At 44.2% G+C, this 17,920-nt stretch overlaps 1 protein-coding gene across 1 annotated transcript in view; it reads left to right on the top strand.

Annotated features, from left to right (window-relative positions):
- Positions 1 to 214: 214 nt before the first annotated feature.
- T265_13147 (hypothetical protein) overlaps positions 215 to 17,920 on the top strand; it is a gene marked incomplete at both ends in the record, with an annotated part of 33,551 nt that continues 15,845 nt past the window's right edge. The window contains 7 exons of the mRNA XM_009167454.1: positions 215 to 422; positions 4,400 to 4,564; positions 11,231 to 11,302; positions 12,196 to 12,329; positions 14,789 to 14,995; positions 16,780 to 16,817; positions 17,525 to 17,652. Of these exons, the coding sequence (XP_009165718.1) occupies positions 222 to 422; positions 4,400 to 4,564; positions 11,231 to 11,302; positions 12,196 to 12,329; positions 14,789 to 14,995; positions 16,780 to 16,817; positions 17,525 to 17,652 (945 nt within the window). The remainder of the gene's footprint in view (positions 423 to 4,399; positions 4,565 to 11,230; positions 11,303 to 12,195; positions 12,330 to 14,788; positions 14,996 to 16,779; positions 16,818 to 17,524; positions 17,653 to 17,920) is intronic.

The raw sequence follows: 17,920 nt of genomic DNA on the forward strand, positions 1-17,920 counted from the left end.
ACGGATCCATGGGTGTCTGAATAAACATAGTTGAATACCTTATCGCAGAGGTTTTGAGTGGCTATCCACTTTGAGTGTGGTGGTGTCACTTTCCTTGCTACAGCTTCAGACATGTCAATCACCTTTTTAATTATCGTTTGATTTTTTAAGGCTAATGCCTTTACTGTTAGGTTAACTACTTTCCTTGTTCGGTTTTGCAATTGTTATCACTTTCCCAGCAAATGTGCATTTCTGGAAGTCATCGTCAACTGTTGAAGGGATTGCTATATATTGGAGGCGCTTGTGTGGCATCCTACTGGGTGTCTTCTCTTCTGCACGGTTTCTTTATGCGACGGGAGTATGCCCGGCGGCGTGAACGCAAGCAACTGGAAAAGGTGGTGGCGAAGAGGGCGTTTGAGAATTACTTGAATAAACACCCTATGGTAAGGAGGATGTCACTAATGGATGTCTGGTAAATCCAGTAGAAATGCAGCAGCTTAAAATTTTTTGAATTGAATTATATAAAATTTTTTTTATCGGCTTCAAGATACCTGTGTTCCTACCATGAGACTTGTTTTGTTTGTAGCTGTAGAACACCAGCTGCATGCAGTTCTTGTAACAGCTAATGTATTTTCCCATATGTTTAGTCACATGACATGCAACATAAGACATGATGGGGCTACCGGTTTCTTATATTGCACGGTCAAGGCCAGTCCTTGGTGTGATGAACAATTTTTCAGCAAATACACTCATTTTCACACGAATAGGATTTTTACAGGATATATAACTGAATCCCGCTGATTCTTTCGTTTATGCTGGCCACTTGATAGGCCCCGTGGACTGCTGCAGAGTTTTCAATAACCTTTCTAGTAGTTTGTTACGTCTGGGAAAGAATTGTGTCGATCAAAATCTTGCTTTTTGTGCATTTATTTCTCCTCAGGAGTAATTCCTTCACTCTGAACTTAGCTCTACCATTTTTACTGCGTGAAAGGCGAACTCCGTAATGCCATTCGGAACTTTTCTGTGGCAGTATCTTCAACGGAATCTAGAACATTGAAATCCAAGGATTCTTAGAGCCCTCGTTATCTTGTTTCTTTGTCTCTCAAAACGCGCAGAAACTTGCACCCAAGTAGGTAGATGATTAATCAAACGCTCAAGGGTGATTGCGGTGTGAAAGCGACAGTTATTTATCTACTTTCAATCAATCCCTCACTTCTTACCGTTAGACGCTCTTGTTTTCTCAAGACATTAAACCATAGTAGTTCAGTGATTCCCTTAATGTGCGTAAGGCATTTTTTCAGCTTGAAGCGACACATCATTCTAAGACCCAACCATTGTGCTCTAAGTCTTGTTATACATGCGAAAAACCGAAGCTTAATTTTTATCTGCAGTACGAGTATGAATTGCCTGAAATCAATGTGGTTTTTATATTCTAAATTGGGCAGAATGTAATGATATTGGAAGTACGGTAACCGGTGTCCACTAGCTTCCCTTAGCTTTGTCCGTAGTTATCGGTTATGACGCCAAAAAACTTATCGATCCTTTTTTTCGAGAAACACACTCATTTGCAAATCAATTTGGTTTTCACGGGAGACTCAATTGAATCTCTCGTTTATGATGTGCTCCAGCTGAATGTGCTGCACACAGGCCGCCTCATGATTCAGTTGGCACGATATTCGAGATATCGAAGTATATTTTCATAAAGGAAACTACTCACAAGGTTGCTGAAAACTCTTTGACAGCCCACGACCGGTTTCGCCCTTCTTGGGGCTCATCAGGTAGGCGCAGTCCCCGAGTTTCCGTCAACCTTATGATCTACTTGAACCCAAATTGCACTGTTTTCGAGAAATACACTCATCTGCAAATCAATTTGGTTTTCACGGGAGACTCAATTGAATCTCTCGTTAACGATATTCTGGTAGCTATGATATCTAAGTAGAACATAAGGTTGACGGAAACTCGCTGACTGCGCCCACCTGATGAGCCTCAAGAAGGGTGAAACCGATCGTGGCTACCGAAGAGTTTTCAGCAACCTCGTTAGTAGTTTCCTTTGCGAAAATATACAGCGATATCTCGAATATCGTGCCATCTAAATCATGAGGCGGCCTGTGTGCAACACATTCACTTGCAGAATATCATAAACGAGAGATTCAGTTGAGTCTCTCGTGGAAACAAAATTGATTTGTAAATGAGTGCATTTCTCGAAAACAGTCTAATTTGGGTTCAAGTAGAACATAAGGTTCACGGAAAAACGGGGACTGTGCCTACCTGATGAGCCCCAACAAGGGCGAAACCGGTCGTGGGCTGTCAAAGAGTTTTCAGCAACCTTGTGAGTAGTTTCCTTTATGAAAAGAGATATACTTCGATATCTCGAATATCGTGCCAACTGAATCATGAGGCGGCCTGTGTGCAGCACATTCAGCTGGAGAACATCATAAACCAGAGATTCAATTGAGTCTCCCGTGAAAACCAAATTGATTTGCAGATGAGTGTATTTCTCGAAAACAGTGCAATTTGGGTTCAAGTGGATGATAAGGTTGACGGAAACTCGGGGACTGCGCCTACCTGATGAGCCCCAACAAGGGCGAAACCGGTCGTGGGCTGTCAAAGAGTTTTCAGCAACCTTGTGAGTAGTTTCCTTTATGATCGATCCTTTATTCTGGGGAGTTTCAGAAGTGTTTCGCAGGTCCAGACTGATAGGCATGCTGAATATCCGGTTCGGACCAAATTTTATCTTTCTCTGTGAAATGGGGATCTCGGAAATCCCGAGACAACTACTTCGTGATTTTGTTTGCACTGGTTATGAAACAGCAAGTAGCCGTTTTACAGGCTTTTCTGTTTTCACCTTCCAACCGATGGGCGTTTCTCCTCTCTTGATTGGTCATTCTTAGTAGCGTCCTAAACTTTTCCAGTAGAGCACAGCACAACACTGCACATGAAATCTTCCTTGATACCACCGCATATACAGCGCTTTTCTAATGTATGTGCGGACTGGTGCTTGACCTATTTAATTACTCGCTGTTGAGACCGCAGTTTGGAGTTCTGTCTGTTGGGCTGCAATTGAAAATTTATCGTCTGCCATCTGGTTCGTTGATTAGACGAAACCAAAGCACTCAAGTTTTGTTGGCGTTAATTTGGATGATTGTCCGTACCTACTGGGCATCAAGAAGGTTGAAATCGGGAATTAAGTGCCAGCGGATTTTCGTTTAGTCTTCCTTACTACTCGTGAGAATTACTTTCCAGTCAGTAAATAAAAGTCCGCCAGGTTATCATCACGTAAGAACAATAGGTGAACTTATTCCTAGGTGATGTTTCGGTCTTTAGGCAAAATGCTAATCGGGCTAGGTCACGTGCCAGGTTAATCCAGCTTCAGGCAATCGGAGAACTGATCAGTCTTTGTTTGTGTGTTTGCCTATTCTTACCGCTAATGGGTTGGAGAAAAGTCGCGTAAATTTCCGTCAGATTTTTTGCACTGTTTTCCCCAGCTCAGGGCACTTCAGTTGATTTTTCTGCCTGTAATGGTTTTTAGATTCTATCCTTTTGTGTATATTGAGGGGTCTACGGCAGTTTTACCGGGAGTTACAAGGATTTTAGTCGGGTCGGGCTTTGCGCCTATTCACCGGCCTGCTGAAGCTTGTGCCACCTAACAGTAACTCTACCGATTGTTTACTAAGCTACTCTGAAGTGGTTTCCATCAGTAGTATTACGGGTGGTAGATTTTCGACGATCTTTGAGGACTTTATGGAAGGATGGTAACACGGTGAAAGGCGGGCTCGCAAACTGTGACATGCACAGGACTAGAAATTTACATATTATAAATGTGACTCGTTTCCTTTAATATACAGTGGATGGTTGTCAGCAATTGACACTGTAGTTCAGGTTACCATATGTGGTCTTCTATGTCTGACCGGTCATTTCAAAGTATGTCATATATATCATGCTCGAAAGCGTCCCCGCTTATCTTTTGGATGAGATTGTCCAAGACAAGACGCTTTATGGAGCGAAGAATTTCACCGCAGAAGTAAACTGATACACCCATGTTATGACGCCGCTGTGTGAAAATTTTCTGCATCAGTAATACAGCACTCCATTACGTAGCTATTTCTTCCCCCCAGCTTGCGGCTGGTTTCGTTTCCTCAGCGCAACTGTTTTGGTTCACAGCCTTCATGCAATACCCTGTCCTCGATTCCTGAAATCAAGCCGCTCAGAAATGCAAAAGCTCTTACCGCAGCGTCCTGTACAGGAGGTCACGAAATAGGTCCAGAAACGGACAGTTGTGTTGTACCACTTAGTATTACTGCACTCTCATATGTCAAATTGTGATACCGAGTAAGTTCCGGGTATGCTTATCTTCATATAGTATCTACCGACGTGAAACGTAATCAGAAAATACCACCTCATCTCCGTTTTCTACCTTCAGCCTGAAGAGGATATCGCAAAGATCACGTCTAAACCTTTCTTGGAATTGGTTCACCTGTTGAAGTCTGGTCAGCTAGCACCAGAACAAGTACTTTTGGCATATCAGCACAAGGCTTTTGAAGTGGACACTCAATGTAACTGCGTTGTCGAATTCCTCTATCCAGACGTGAGTGTCGAATTTTTTCACGTGTGGTTTCACTCCACTTACTTTCTACCTTCAGTTTGAAGAAGCCTCTCCCTCTTGTCACTGAGATGAGCAGGTGTTCGCCGGATTGGCCATAGTATGGGCCGGAAGAACCGCATCTTGTACGCTGAATATGTACTGCGCTTTGAAATTAGTTTGGTCATTTAGTTGTCCACAATTGGTCACAAATGGCAGTTTGTAAGTAGAAATCGTTGCGAACGATTTACTAGTTCAATAGCCGAGCTTACGGAGTGATCATTTTAAGTCCTCAGTGATTTTGACCCTAGTCTGTGGGCCTTATAAAACGCTGCAGCAACCTGCACGACAGTCTCGGTTTGTTACTATGGTACCAGACAGAAGATGCAATCCGTGTCAATGTTTCTCAGTAAGCTGGTTCTAAACTTCTTGTTGACAGTACGATATGTGCACAAGCAGTGAGCCTCTGTCTTGCTCGAAAATCCTGGTGTAAATCGATTATGTTCATTTGCCGCTGGTCCTGTTTGGACAATGTTTTCTACTACTGGAACGGAAACAATGCGCCAACATTGTGTTGCAACCAAATTACTGACTCATTTTATTGACAACTACTCGAGTTTCCCCCGTAATAACCTTTATTCATACATAGCTGGAAACTGAAGCTAACTGGAACCTCATCAGTTGTTTTCTTTCATAAGTACGGACGCCGTTAATAATTGAATCCTCGCATGATCAAAATTTCTATACGTGTACTTCAGAGTTCTTGTTCATTTTGGCTACTTGGCTTTGGTATTTTCTGGTCCCTTGTGCAAAGAGCTGTTAGAGAGAGGTTGTCGTGCAACAAACTGACATCCGTACAACACAGTTTTGATGTATTTTGCTGAGTTATCCTCCAGCTAGCTCAGCAGTATATTACGGACCATAAGTCCTGCGGTTCGAACCCAACCCTGGCTTGTTGGTTCTTCCTGTCTGGGCCTGGAAAACTTTGAATTATCGTAACCCTGCGGTTGAACCCAACCCTGGCTTGTTGGTTCTTCCTGTCTGGGCCTGGAAAACTTTGAATTATCGTAACTCTCCGGCTTCTCGGTGGCGTAGCGTCTGTGCACCTAAAGTATGCCGTGACTCTATTGGTCATCCTCCCTTGGTTTGGTCTCCTCGCATTGTTCAATCCGAAACACTACCATGAAATTTACAACTAACAATAGTGTCACCTTCCGTCGCGAAGATACCGAACCTCGTCGTGATGCGAAGGATTGCGTACCTTATTAGCCTTCTGAACAGTATTGGAGGATACCCGTGCAACTTCTACAGTCTGTCTTATCAGTTTGGTGAGTGGACAGGAGCCTAGTAAACTTGGTCACCTGGTTCTCTATGTCGGGATTTGCAGCAAATGCCGTAATTTGTTTCCTAAAATTTAGACCGCTCCCATAGCCTTATGCCCACCACCGCTGCCTTGCGGTCAGGCTTTTGGACCAGAGATCTTGACCGGGGTGCCCAGTTATCCTCACGTATAGGTCAGTATCTAAGCCCACATGCAACTATGAAATATACAGCTAAGTGTACGTTTATGCCACTTCGGTCTTCCTGCGGTGACATTTGCCGGACTGCCGTACTTTACTACATATGGGAGGTTGAATAAGTGAGACCATGCGACTGCTAATGTCTCTCACCTTTTGAGATCTTGACCGGGGTGCCCAGTTATCCTCACGTATAGGTCAGTATCTAAGCCCACATGCAACTATGAAATATACAGCTAAGTGTACGTTTATGCCACTTCGGTCTTCCTGCGGTGACATTTGCCGGACTGCCGTACTTTACTACATATGGGAGGTTGAATAAGTGAGACCATGCGACTGCTAATGTCTCTCACCTTTTTTTCGTTTTTATCCTTTAACTCTCATCCTACTTAATATTCACTCAGGTGGATCCCGGGTGTAGACCTGGCAGTCAGGCAGTCGTGAAACTGGTACATCGTCCATCACCTCACACCTATCACCTTGCATCCACTATTCCCCTATATATATAGTGCGGCCTTTAGCGTGCGTTGGGCAAGTTGCTCAAAATGGTACTCTTGCTCATATTCTGGCTTTTTTAAATTACATCCGCAGCATCTCTGAAAATCGAATACAAGTTCCAAGTTCACTGCATCCTTTCTATCCAAACCCTATTGACTACGAACTTCGGGTGATTCTGTCGCTTTTGGACCGAGTTGCACCGACGTTGGCATAGCTGGAAGTTCTCTGGCTGAGACTTCACTACCCGACAGAGTATTTGCAAGCAGCAATCTCTGTGCTCTCCGAATTCCCACACTCACAAAACTCCCATTGGTCGGAATACGGAGTGCTCTTTGTCGTGTCCAATTATGTGGCAGTTCTGCTTCTTGGAAAGACATCTCTCAAGAACCAGTCATTCTTTTGTCCACCAAAAAGAGTTCAGATGCAGTCTTAATAATGCACAGGTAGGGTGCCCCAATTCGTCGGAGGCGCCTTCATGATGTGTTTGACATGAGCACGAAACACAGTGATAATGTTGACCCTATTTTTCACCTTTTTTCTGGCCACCAGTCGTTTCCCAGCAGTAGTGGATTCAGAAGCAGTGGGTGTGGTTGTGTCGTCTGACGTCCCGTGATGCTAAAACGCCTTAGAGTCAAATCTACCAGGTCGTCATCATCTACCGACGGCGGAGTTCAGTCCGTGCCTGTCAGTAGGGGGTGAGATGGCCCAAGTGGTTAGAGCGCGAATTTACTGACCCGAAGGTCCGTGGTTCGAATCCGACCCCCGCCACTCGACTTCCCCTATGTAGGCTTGGGCAACCTGGCAGTATCCGAGCCCTCGTGCTTCCTTCGGGTGGCATGGCAGCTAGGCACCGGAAGGGTGCTACAGCTGAACGCTTTCTTTTCTTTTCTGTCAGTCGCCTTGGAATACGCAGCTTGGTTTAGGTCACGATCTTGTACAGTGTGGGTTTTCATTAAATTTGCCCGGTGAGCCTAAGAAACGGTATCCCCATTTAGCGGTACAAAAGATGTATGAGCCGCTATTTAAGGAATCATACCAAATCTTACAATACAATGCATTGTAAACTACCTTCTCAGACGAAATTGACTTTAACTCGGAGGAGATAACCATGGCTATACGCGACTCTGGAAAATCAGCTTGTGGCGTCTCGGAGCACACACGGAGTCATTGGATTTCAGAACGATCACCACTCCTTGATACCAAACACTCTATCTCCCCGGGCTCAGCACAATGCAGCTGGATGGTCAATTAGACCACAGCTCCAGCGGGGCCCATGTGTAGACATAGAGGCATGATGGTCAAGAAATGGAGAAGACCAGTGCGATTGGTAATGCACGTAAGCCGTTTCAGCTAAGCTAAGACAAGACCTAAAAGATCTTCCGAAGGTGAGTTAGAGGTAATATTGGAACTTCAATGTGCTAGTAACCAGCATCCAGATCAATTATCGGAATATTTTCACCAGCAGTTTATTTGATACTTGGCTATACTTCGATCCACCGATTTTCAGTTCGGCCGCCCTTCCCCCCGTTAGTTTCTGATCTACTGATGCGTTTTTCTACATTAAAGCGCTTCGGGCTGCTTGTTTAGGTGACCATTATTCAAAAAGGGTGTTTGTGTTCTGTCTTGACTGGGCTATTCATACGTACTTTGGAACAAGAAAACTGGGCCAATCGTACTTGTGCTCAAGTGTTAACTAACCCACCGTTCGAACCATGAGATTATATGTCGCAATTCAGCTGCAACACAATTGCTGGCTTCCCTACAACGTCTGATTTCGTCCCGTAAGACGACATCCTTAAAGCATCAAGCAGGATTTCAACATGGATGCATTGACTATATATTTATTTGCTCCTGAGCAGCGCACCGCCGACCACCAGTATCGGTTTTCCTCGTCTTCAAAAGAGTCTTCGACCCACTTCCCAAAACCTGGTCCACTTAGGTGCTCCTAATGTATACACTCTGAAGCAAGCAGAATAACAAGCTGCTATTGCTCCTGCGTTGGATTCCTTCTTCGTTGACCTATGTTGTGTGCCAGCCCGATAATTCACGCTATATGTGAACTTGCTTCCCACTTCCGAATGTGCACCTCTGATGATGTATTAATCGCTGCTGCTGGATACGCTGACGGGGGCATTGTGTTGAGTAACTAAGTGGAAGCATTTCCAGTTCATTAAGTACGCGTTGATAATCGCCTTTTCTTTCGTTTGGTGACACCTGTAGAAGAATCGTGAGATTGAGGTCCATCGCTTCTTGTTTACTGCTGGTAACTACTCATAGCGATGCGTAGGTTCACCTGGATGTCTTAACTTCAATAAGAGATCCATTGGCAACGAAGGGAGCAAGTGTGTGCTGTTCACATACGGTTTATTTGAAGCATCGGTTCTCAGGCTCAGCGGTTAGAGCGCGAATTTACTGACCAGAAGTTCCGTGGTTCGAACCCAACGTATGCACCTCCACTGCTCCTGTCTTGGCTTGGACAACCCGGCGACATTTCAGCCCTTGGCTTCCCTCAAGTGACATGGCATCTAGGCACCGAAAAGTTGTTGCAGCTGAATGAAGACGGTTTGCAAAATAGTGAAACATGTTTGATCACGCGGTGCCCACTGAGGAAGGCAAATACACCACATTGTGTCTATCTTCAGAAAGCGTACTCGAATCGGATGTTTTGGCAATGGACATATCAGTATTAAACGCGTCTTGACGAGAATCTTAATACCGCCTATTATTCCCCCTTTTAGGACAGCACATGAAAGCTTGATCCGTGAGCAACATGCCAGATTTCGACTTTAGCGGCTGCGTTGACGTGATCTTCACACTCCCTGAGGTGTTAGTGCAGCAACATGCAGTCGACCCACAGTGTTGATGTTGGTTGACTTCGGTGGTGTGCGTCCCCTGTTTAGTTCCAACTGAGTTTGTTCAGAAAGTAATTTCAGAGAAGCTCTTAAGCATAATTCGGTCCTGATACTCACGTAGTTTTAGTCGTGTGGAGAGAAAAGCTTTCCAAAAAACCCACAAGATCTGATGCCCGGTTAGGATGTTTCCTCTCCATCAGTGTTCAACGTCATGGATGCGCTAGCGGGGCGAACGCTTGAGAGTCCCTGCTGTGAAGACTGTTGCTGGTGCAATCTTTTTCATTCGGGAGTATGAAGAATACACCGCCTTAGCCGCTGAAGACGAGCAGAAAGCACATTCGCATTGGGTGAAGTCTACCTCTCGGTTTGCTTTTTCAGTACACATTCTGAAATCGACCTGTGGTTTGTGGGTTTAGATATCTTCCTCCACTTTGGGAGTGCAAATGTATCCTCGAAACTCCACTGGACCGCTAATGCACATGGGCTTCCAACTGCGCTGTCTTAACGCAAAACAGTTACGGAGCGATCGGTTCAACTATATGAGCATAAGCCTGATTTCGCAACTACTAGCTTCCATTATACTGCATCGCTCAACTACCGTGGGCGAGACGCGAAGGCATGCGCATCAAACGGGACCTCATCCAGGTAAATGGTGCATAGGTGACATCTTTAACTTACACCAAGACATAAGATATACCGACATGCACACATACCGCCGACCAATAAAAACTTTTCTTTGCTTCCAACCATCCTGTGACTTGGTAAATAGAGTAACCACATATGGTTGAGTAAGTAGAGAGGTCTGTGAAGTTTGTAAATATCTCCCATGCTGTCTATTTAAATGTTCCTTTTGCATAGGAGTTTGCGACGAACTTGACCTTAGTTTGTTCGCTGAGCTACTAATGTTTCTTTCAGTGACCATAAGCTGTCCAAAAGTTCTCCCGCAACTAATGAAGATAGCCCGAACTGCCCTCTATCTCATCTTTGTCCAGTTTTATCATTCATGAAATCTAGTTTATCGGCAGTCAGCAGAGTCGAAGTCTTACGTTGATATTTTCAATTCCTCTCTGCTCCGTTAGAAGAAAAGAGCTTGGGCATAGTGGTACCTTTACATATCTGGACAGCTAACAAAATGCGATTGGGGTGCGACCAATGAAATCCATGCACACCATTGGCTATTGGCTAATCTGGTTTCATCCCTGGCGTCAGAGGTAAATTTCAACGGGAGTAAAATGGCCTAAAGACAGTTTTACTTTGTGATGTGAAACCCAAATTCGAACTCCTTCAGATACTTGATCACCTTGCCCTCGTAGCATAGCAAGAGTTTGTGGGCTGCAGCATGTGGAATAATGCACGAACAAACACTCGTTAACGAAACAAAATTAATAGGTCAGCAGAGCATTTAATCAGTTGTTAAAGTACCTAACCATAGTTCGCCACCTCAAACGGTTGCTCTAAAAATGTTCGTAGTAGTAGTACGAAATAAAGGCAACCACACGCAAGCTCACCAGTGTGCGACCTTGCCCGCTTGGTTAGAGTCCATGTAACTTTCCTGTCATCATGTTCGTGACTTTGTTGGACATGGCACGTGACCGATATGTTGTGATTTTACGGGATCATTACCCCGATGTGCGGATGATCGACTAGTAATCTACAGTTTGGATAGGCATCTACGTATCTGCTACTCCTCTGAGTGACTCGTCGATTGGATTCCATGTGTACTGAAAATTCTTGGAGTTCTAGTGCTAAGGTGATGCGGTCTTTTCCTTTTACCTCTGACTTGACTTCCATTCCTTTGTCTCCAGTTTTCAGAAATCAATTTGAATGGTCCGTTTTCCGGGGTACCGATCAGTTTAAAAGACAATTATTCTATCAAAGTAAGTTTCCGTTAACTCCTCACTTCTTAATCTGAGCGAGAAATTCTCTGATTGTGATTGGTAGAACAGCCTATTTTTCGCACCTCCGCTTGTTTTTTGCCAGGCGAACCTAATTCCAATGAACTATTAAGCACAGGAATGACCTCGCACTTTTTAAGGGACAGCTTACTGGTACAAAGCACTGTTAAGTTCAGAAATGGACTAGTCATGAATGCTTCACCTTCCACTGCAATAAGACAATGTGCAGATACCAGGAAAATCTGGATATGGTTAACTTATGCTGAAGGGTCTGAAATACGTTTCATGACTTAGAATCTTCAACAGCATGTATCGTACTAATCTCTGGAGAAGTTTCAATGCATCTTACGTCTAAGGAAACACGAGTAATCTGTTCGTTAAGGAAAACGTCCCACAATTAATGAGCTCTTCCTCCGAGATGCCTCTCGAAAGGCCAGTCATGTGAATTGAGTCACTTGATTGGAGGATGAATATTTCTGTATGTTTCCTAAATATTAGTGCGGCACATTTCTGATCAACTCTCGTAGCTGGATAGTAGTGGTCAACCTCTCATTCCAAAGTTTGTTGGTTCATATCTCTTTGGAATCCGAACGAAACAGTCGTTCGAAATTCTCTGCTTTTTAGCTTGATTTGACGTCATCTATTGAATAGAATTCAGGCGGGAATTTGACGACCAATTTCAGATTGCACTCGAAGGATGCGTCTCAAATGTGTGGTATGATCATCTTATCTGGATGATTTCCTCCTTTGTGTTTTCCAACATACTTTGCGCCTCACGGCTGGGTCACTCATTTAACCGCTTACTAGGCTGTTTTTACGCCTTTACTATCCGTCTGAACGTTATCTTGCATATTCTTTCCCCTATTTACTCATAGGGCTGTGAAAGCTACGTTGGTATGGCTTGTTACCTCACGGGCCCAGCGGACAAGGATTCAGTCATGGTCACTGTACTAAAGTCGCTAGGCGCGGTGCCATTTGTACGGACTGCAGTCCCCCAAGCCATGCTCAGGTTAGTGATTTTTGGGGGAGAAAGTGGTCCTTAGTTTTCTTTACTGAAATTCGGTAAAGTCTCCTCTATGAATCCGTAACTTTGTGGTGCGAAGTTCCTGTTCTAGACTGTGTTTTGTTATTCATACTCTAAATTAGATCGCCACTCGTTTACTGATCTCTAGCCAGATGACGCACGTGACATTCTGTGGAGGGTTGGACTATGAAATCAGGATGTTTTTTAAGGTGACTATCGTAGACGTGTGAGAAAAACACTGTCATATGGCTTTACTGCGTACTGTTTTTTTTTTGCTGGTTACCGTGAGCAAGTTGGCATTCAAGAGATTACGCGAGATTACATTGTGTGTCCCCATATCTGTCAGAGTTGAACCTGAAATAGTACCAGCGCCTGTTCAATTTATTGCATTCTGTGAAACAGCTATGTGAACGCATTGCGCTATTTGATCTAGTTTCTTCAGCAGATTCCTCATTCGTCTATGTACTTTGTATTTTTTTGTGGAGTCGGATTTGTAACCACTAGTTCATCACATGCTAGTTTTCAATCGCTTCTTCGGCGAAAACTGTTCGTTTCTCAGGTGAATTGTGAGTTGTGGTCGATTGGTGTGCAACTCATCCGTTCAAATGCTCATTTGAAGCCTGCTCATTCCTAGACGGGGCTCTCATTCCAGTGATCCCTCAGTCTACTTCGCACCGTACACTCCGGCACATCGCGTCACCGTTTTTACTTGACTAATTTCTTGCAACCATGCTCCGGATGGATAACAAGTACTGAGAAGGTCAAGTCAATTTTATTCATTTTGAAATGCTGTCAGTTAGTGAGAAGCTAATAGTAGTTTTTCTCTGTAGTTCTGGAGCTCTTGGGACTCAGTTTATGTTATAACCCCAAGCAATTGATGGTACAGGACCTGAATTGCACAGTTCATCAGCATAAACAACAATGGTTTACATATTATTGTTTCCGTTGTGCTAAGGTCAGCTGCTTACTTCAGAGGCCGAACTTCCAGATTGTCACTCAGAATCAGAGTTTTCCAAGAATAAAATGGTCAGGATACAATACGTGGTAGCTAAGACTGACAACGGGACCTGCATACGGTGTACAGCTGACGGTGATAGTGCTTAGAGCAGTTCACGGTTCCAGAGGCGGTTGACGGCATGTATAGGACTTCCTGTAGCCACCTCTCAACTTCCCGGGCGATGAAAGCATCAATGTGCAACTCTCCCTACCGTTTGTAATCCTCAAGGTCACTCTATTCAATACCTGCGCACTTCGAGACGCGGAAGGTATGAAAATGTCCAATAGTTGACCCACAATGAATTGATTACCATAAACTCATAATAATGGGGTGACTCGCGAATACTATAAACTGGGTGGATTCAGTTACACAAACTTTGCAAGAATTACTTTGATGTCACCCTTAACAGGTCCGCCGAATAGCATAGCGAACAATATAGAGTGATAAAGGTGAAGTCGTGACCTAGAAATCAGCGGCCAGCTGAACAAATTAACAACGCTGCAACTTCAGCTGCACGACAAGTCGAATGTGCAGTCTCTCGGACTATGTATACCTGCTTTATTTTAAACCAGATCAGAGTACATGATAAAATCTAAAGCTTTTTGAACCGGGCGGTCTCTCGTTTGCTTAGTCTAGCTTCCTCATTATCCGACTATTTCTCTCATAATTTCCACGCACGTCCCTGCGTACTAAGGGCTGCCTATCAGTAGTATTGAATCTATAAGTGGCCCTGTTCGGCTGTATCCTCACCGACTGCACAAAATTAATGGCTCAGGTGTAGTACCCTTTTGGTGCCTCGCTGCCGAGCCACCCGAAAAAGACACGAGCGCCGAGATACTTCCAGTTTGTCCAAGAATTCATGGGAACAGTCGAGAGGCAGAGATCGGGTTCGAACCCCGGACCCTTCGGTCTGCACCTTGAACACTGAACCATCTCGTGCCTGACTATACAGTCTTAGCAGGAATGCTTCATCTGCTGCGAAGTAAAAATATCATCAACATTACTACCTGCACACGTCAGCTATTATCAACTGTTCAACTCTCAGTGACTTGATCACGGCAGATGCAAAGCAAGACACTCCACCGCTCCGCTTTATTCTACTGAATACACTATTCTGTGCTTGCGAATCGCGTTTGTTTAAACTTGTCATGTGATTCAGCTCACGGTTATTCTATTTCTTCCTAGGAACACTTTGAACGCTAAGTTTACAATGGCCGATTGTTTTACCAACGTAGCTTCTTGGCAGTGCACTTCATTTCACATTAAGAATACTCGCTCAAGTCATGCATTATGTATGCGTGTCTGGCAACCGTTGGACAAGCAAATGATAGAGGGAAGTGCATAGAGGGATGTTCACAGCTGCGTGTGGCACGGCACTTAATTTTTCAAGGAAGGCTATTAAATTCCACATTGATGTGTGTTATATCGCCTTATACTTCTGTTTCAGTGTACTTTCTTCCAATCCAATCGATGGAACTGTGTTCAATCCACTGGACATTTCACGCAGTCCAGCCGGTAGCAGTTCTGGTGAGGCTGCTTTGATCGGTGGCGGAGGTTCCATCTTGGGATTCGGAACGGATCTGGGTGGTAGCATTCGACTGCCTGTCGCAATGTGCAATTGCGTCGGCTTCAAACCTACTCCGGGTCGTCTGAGGTAAACGGTACAACTATGATAGCGTCTGTCTGACATTGGTCATTATAACAACTTATCACAGTGGTTACTAACATGGACTAGGGCAACTTCTAAAGTCTGACAGTACTGAACTTTCGTTTCTGCAGAATTGCTTGCAACTAGCTCGTTACCAGGTGATGTTTCTTCACAATTCATCGCCCACAGGAATCACTCTTAATAGAATTCGTACGCACACAAGGGTGAACAGTAAGTCCACTTTCCGCTTGTCAGTCCAAAACTTCTTAGCTCAGAAATGGTGGATGCAACGTGCATGAGCATTCAAGTGTTCAGACTGGTATCGTACTCGAGTCTTACCACACTTGAAGCACAGTTTAGTCACTACATTTAGGTTGCCTAACCACACACTTATACCATGCAGCTGTCGGTGGCCATTTGTAGAAATAGCTTCTCTAATGATACCGACGTATTCCTGATCAATCTAATCACTTCTAGAAAGCATACAGTTGTCACTCCCAGGAAACTACGTCCTTAGGACCAGGGGAATAACTTTGTTAGGATTTCATCCTCTTGTTCAGCTGCAGCGCCCTTTTGATACCTAGCTACCATGCCACCGGAAGGGAGCACGAGGGCTTGGATACTGTCAGATTGCTCCAGCTTATACAAGGGAATTCGAGATGCAGAGGTCGGATTCGAACCGCGGTTCGACCTTCTGGTTAGTAAATCCGCGCCCTAACCCTTGCGCCATCTCGCCTCCCAATTCATCCTCTGAGAAAAATGGGTCCATGACAGGATTCCAGGAAGCACCGTAAAGCTGTTTCCTCTTGTTAGCAATCATCAGCAGTGCGCCTCACACGAATCTCTAGAAAGACTGGAACCTGCGATCTCCCGATTAGTAGTTAGACACTACCCTTTGGCCACGACCGGCTGTTCAGCAATGGGATTAATCGGAGCTGATACGAGGTGTAGCACCACTCATCAAGTATGCAGTGTTCCTTTTGGTGCCTTAAACTCTTCCGTCATAACCGTTCGAGGCTTCTTCTAGGATCTCTATAGTAAACCATCTCCAACAGCCTTTCAGTTACTTGCCATGATTTATTCCACAGTATGGAGCCTTTATAGGCGTCAGAAAGAATCGTCTTTTAATTAAATAAGGAGTATAGGTTTCTTCATTGCTTGGAACCTATAGTAATGTAGCGAAAATTTTTGAAAAGGTGACAGTTCTTTGAGTTCATAAATGTTTATGCCTACTTGCTGTGCTCCGGTCGAACTCTAGACCTAAGCTGTGCATGAGAGAGTGAGCTCAGAGGGTGGACTTTGTTGATTATCTATTCCATAATAGTGTTGCGTTCTGTGTCACTAAGGCCAATGGCGCTAAAAAGATGGTGAACCGCTGGTCTAAACCAAGCCAGCCAGTTTCAGACAGGCTCAAGATCGTTGGTTGCCTGTCGTAAATATGTCCGTGTTGATCACTGTCACCTCTTAAGGGCCCATAGCTTGTCTTACCTAGCAATGTTGTGGAATGCATATAGCTCGGGTGCGCTCCCAATAACGCACTGATGATGTCACCTAGATTGGTGGTGAAACGTTTGCAATCCAACTACCAACAACTTGCCTTACCTATTTAGTAGTCGACTTCACTGATGCTTTTAAAACCAATCGGTGTTGCTGTGTGCGTAGCCAGCAACAACTTGCCTATTTAGTAGTCGACTTCACTGATGCTTTTAGAACCAATCGGTGTTGCTGTGTGCGTAGCCAGATTGGTTTGGTCTCTGCGCTAACATTGTGTGTACCCTTTTCTTCTGCAGCAAACGGTTGATGCTCAATACGAATCGGTTTATGACAAGTAAGTGGAAATTTCCTCAGCCTAATGCGCGCGCTGTCCTTACTTCCCTTTCCACCTTAATCAATATCGTTTGTCAGTTTTCCATTTCACAATTGTAGTCAGAAATTTTGGACATTAATTACATTGTGTTATTTCCTCTTTGAGGTTATATCAGTCAAACACGTTAGATCACCGAAATGGAGAAGACAAACAACTTCGAGGAAGTTATACTGCAAGCAAATGGATCGTTCCGTGGTATGAATTCAACTGAAGCAGAATATAAAAAGAGCTAACAGTCCAATAGGATGTCAGTGAGAGGCTGGAATGTAGAAACAAGGTTTTAGTATACAAGACAAATCGTTAGTTAAATGGATTTGTTCGCTTGGAGGTAGTCCTCCTAACGCATTGCAACACTTTAGTGGTCTGTTAATTTTACGTTATGTTGGATACAACCACTCCATTAACTTGATAGTCGTGCTCTTCAGCGCTCACCATGTTTTCGTTTCCACCGCCAGCTAAGTGGAATAGTCAAATAGTCAGTTCACTGTCACAAATCTTGTGTGAACTGTCGCCAAATTTTTTCACTGTACTCAAATCGTTGGCTCCTGAGGAATGCCAGCTTGTTAAAAGTGTCTTCAAGTCCCCTGACTCTCGGAGGAAGTTGCTTCACGCCTTAAAAACTTTCTACTTATTCTTTCGTACTGTTTCTTCTACCCCTATCTGTCTAGCTGATTCCTCTTGTGGTCCAATCGCCCGCGATGTAGACACGTGCATCACATTAATGAAAGCCTTGTTTGATTCTCCGTTGCATCATGAGCTGGACTACTTCGGTGCGCCCTTATGCTATTCCACTAATGTAAGTGGTAACTGTCTTCGTGGTATTTCAGTGAACCGATTTTGTCTGACCGGCAGTCTTGCTTGTTTCTCTCTTGTTCTCTTGGTAGATGGGACACTCTTTGCCGACAATACGAGCAAGTATAAAGTATGTACCTCAAAGGAGGGTTTTATGTTGACGTAACGTCAATGGCTGCCAAATTAGATTATAACAGACTGCAGTTTTGTCGCAAAGCCTAATGGTTGGTGGATTTCTTTCAAAAAACGTGCGTCTTTTTCGAAAAAGAGCG

This window comes from Opisthorchis viverrini (genome assembly GCF_000715545.1).
Source record: "Opisthorchis viverrini unplaced genomic scaffold opera_v5_41, whole genome shotgun sequence".
In the NCBI taxonomy this organism is placed as follows: Eukaryota; Metazoa; Platyhelminthes; class Trematoda; order Opisthorchiida; family Opisthorchiidae; genus Opisthorchis; species Opisthorchis viverrini.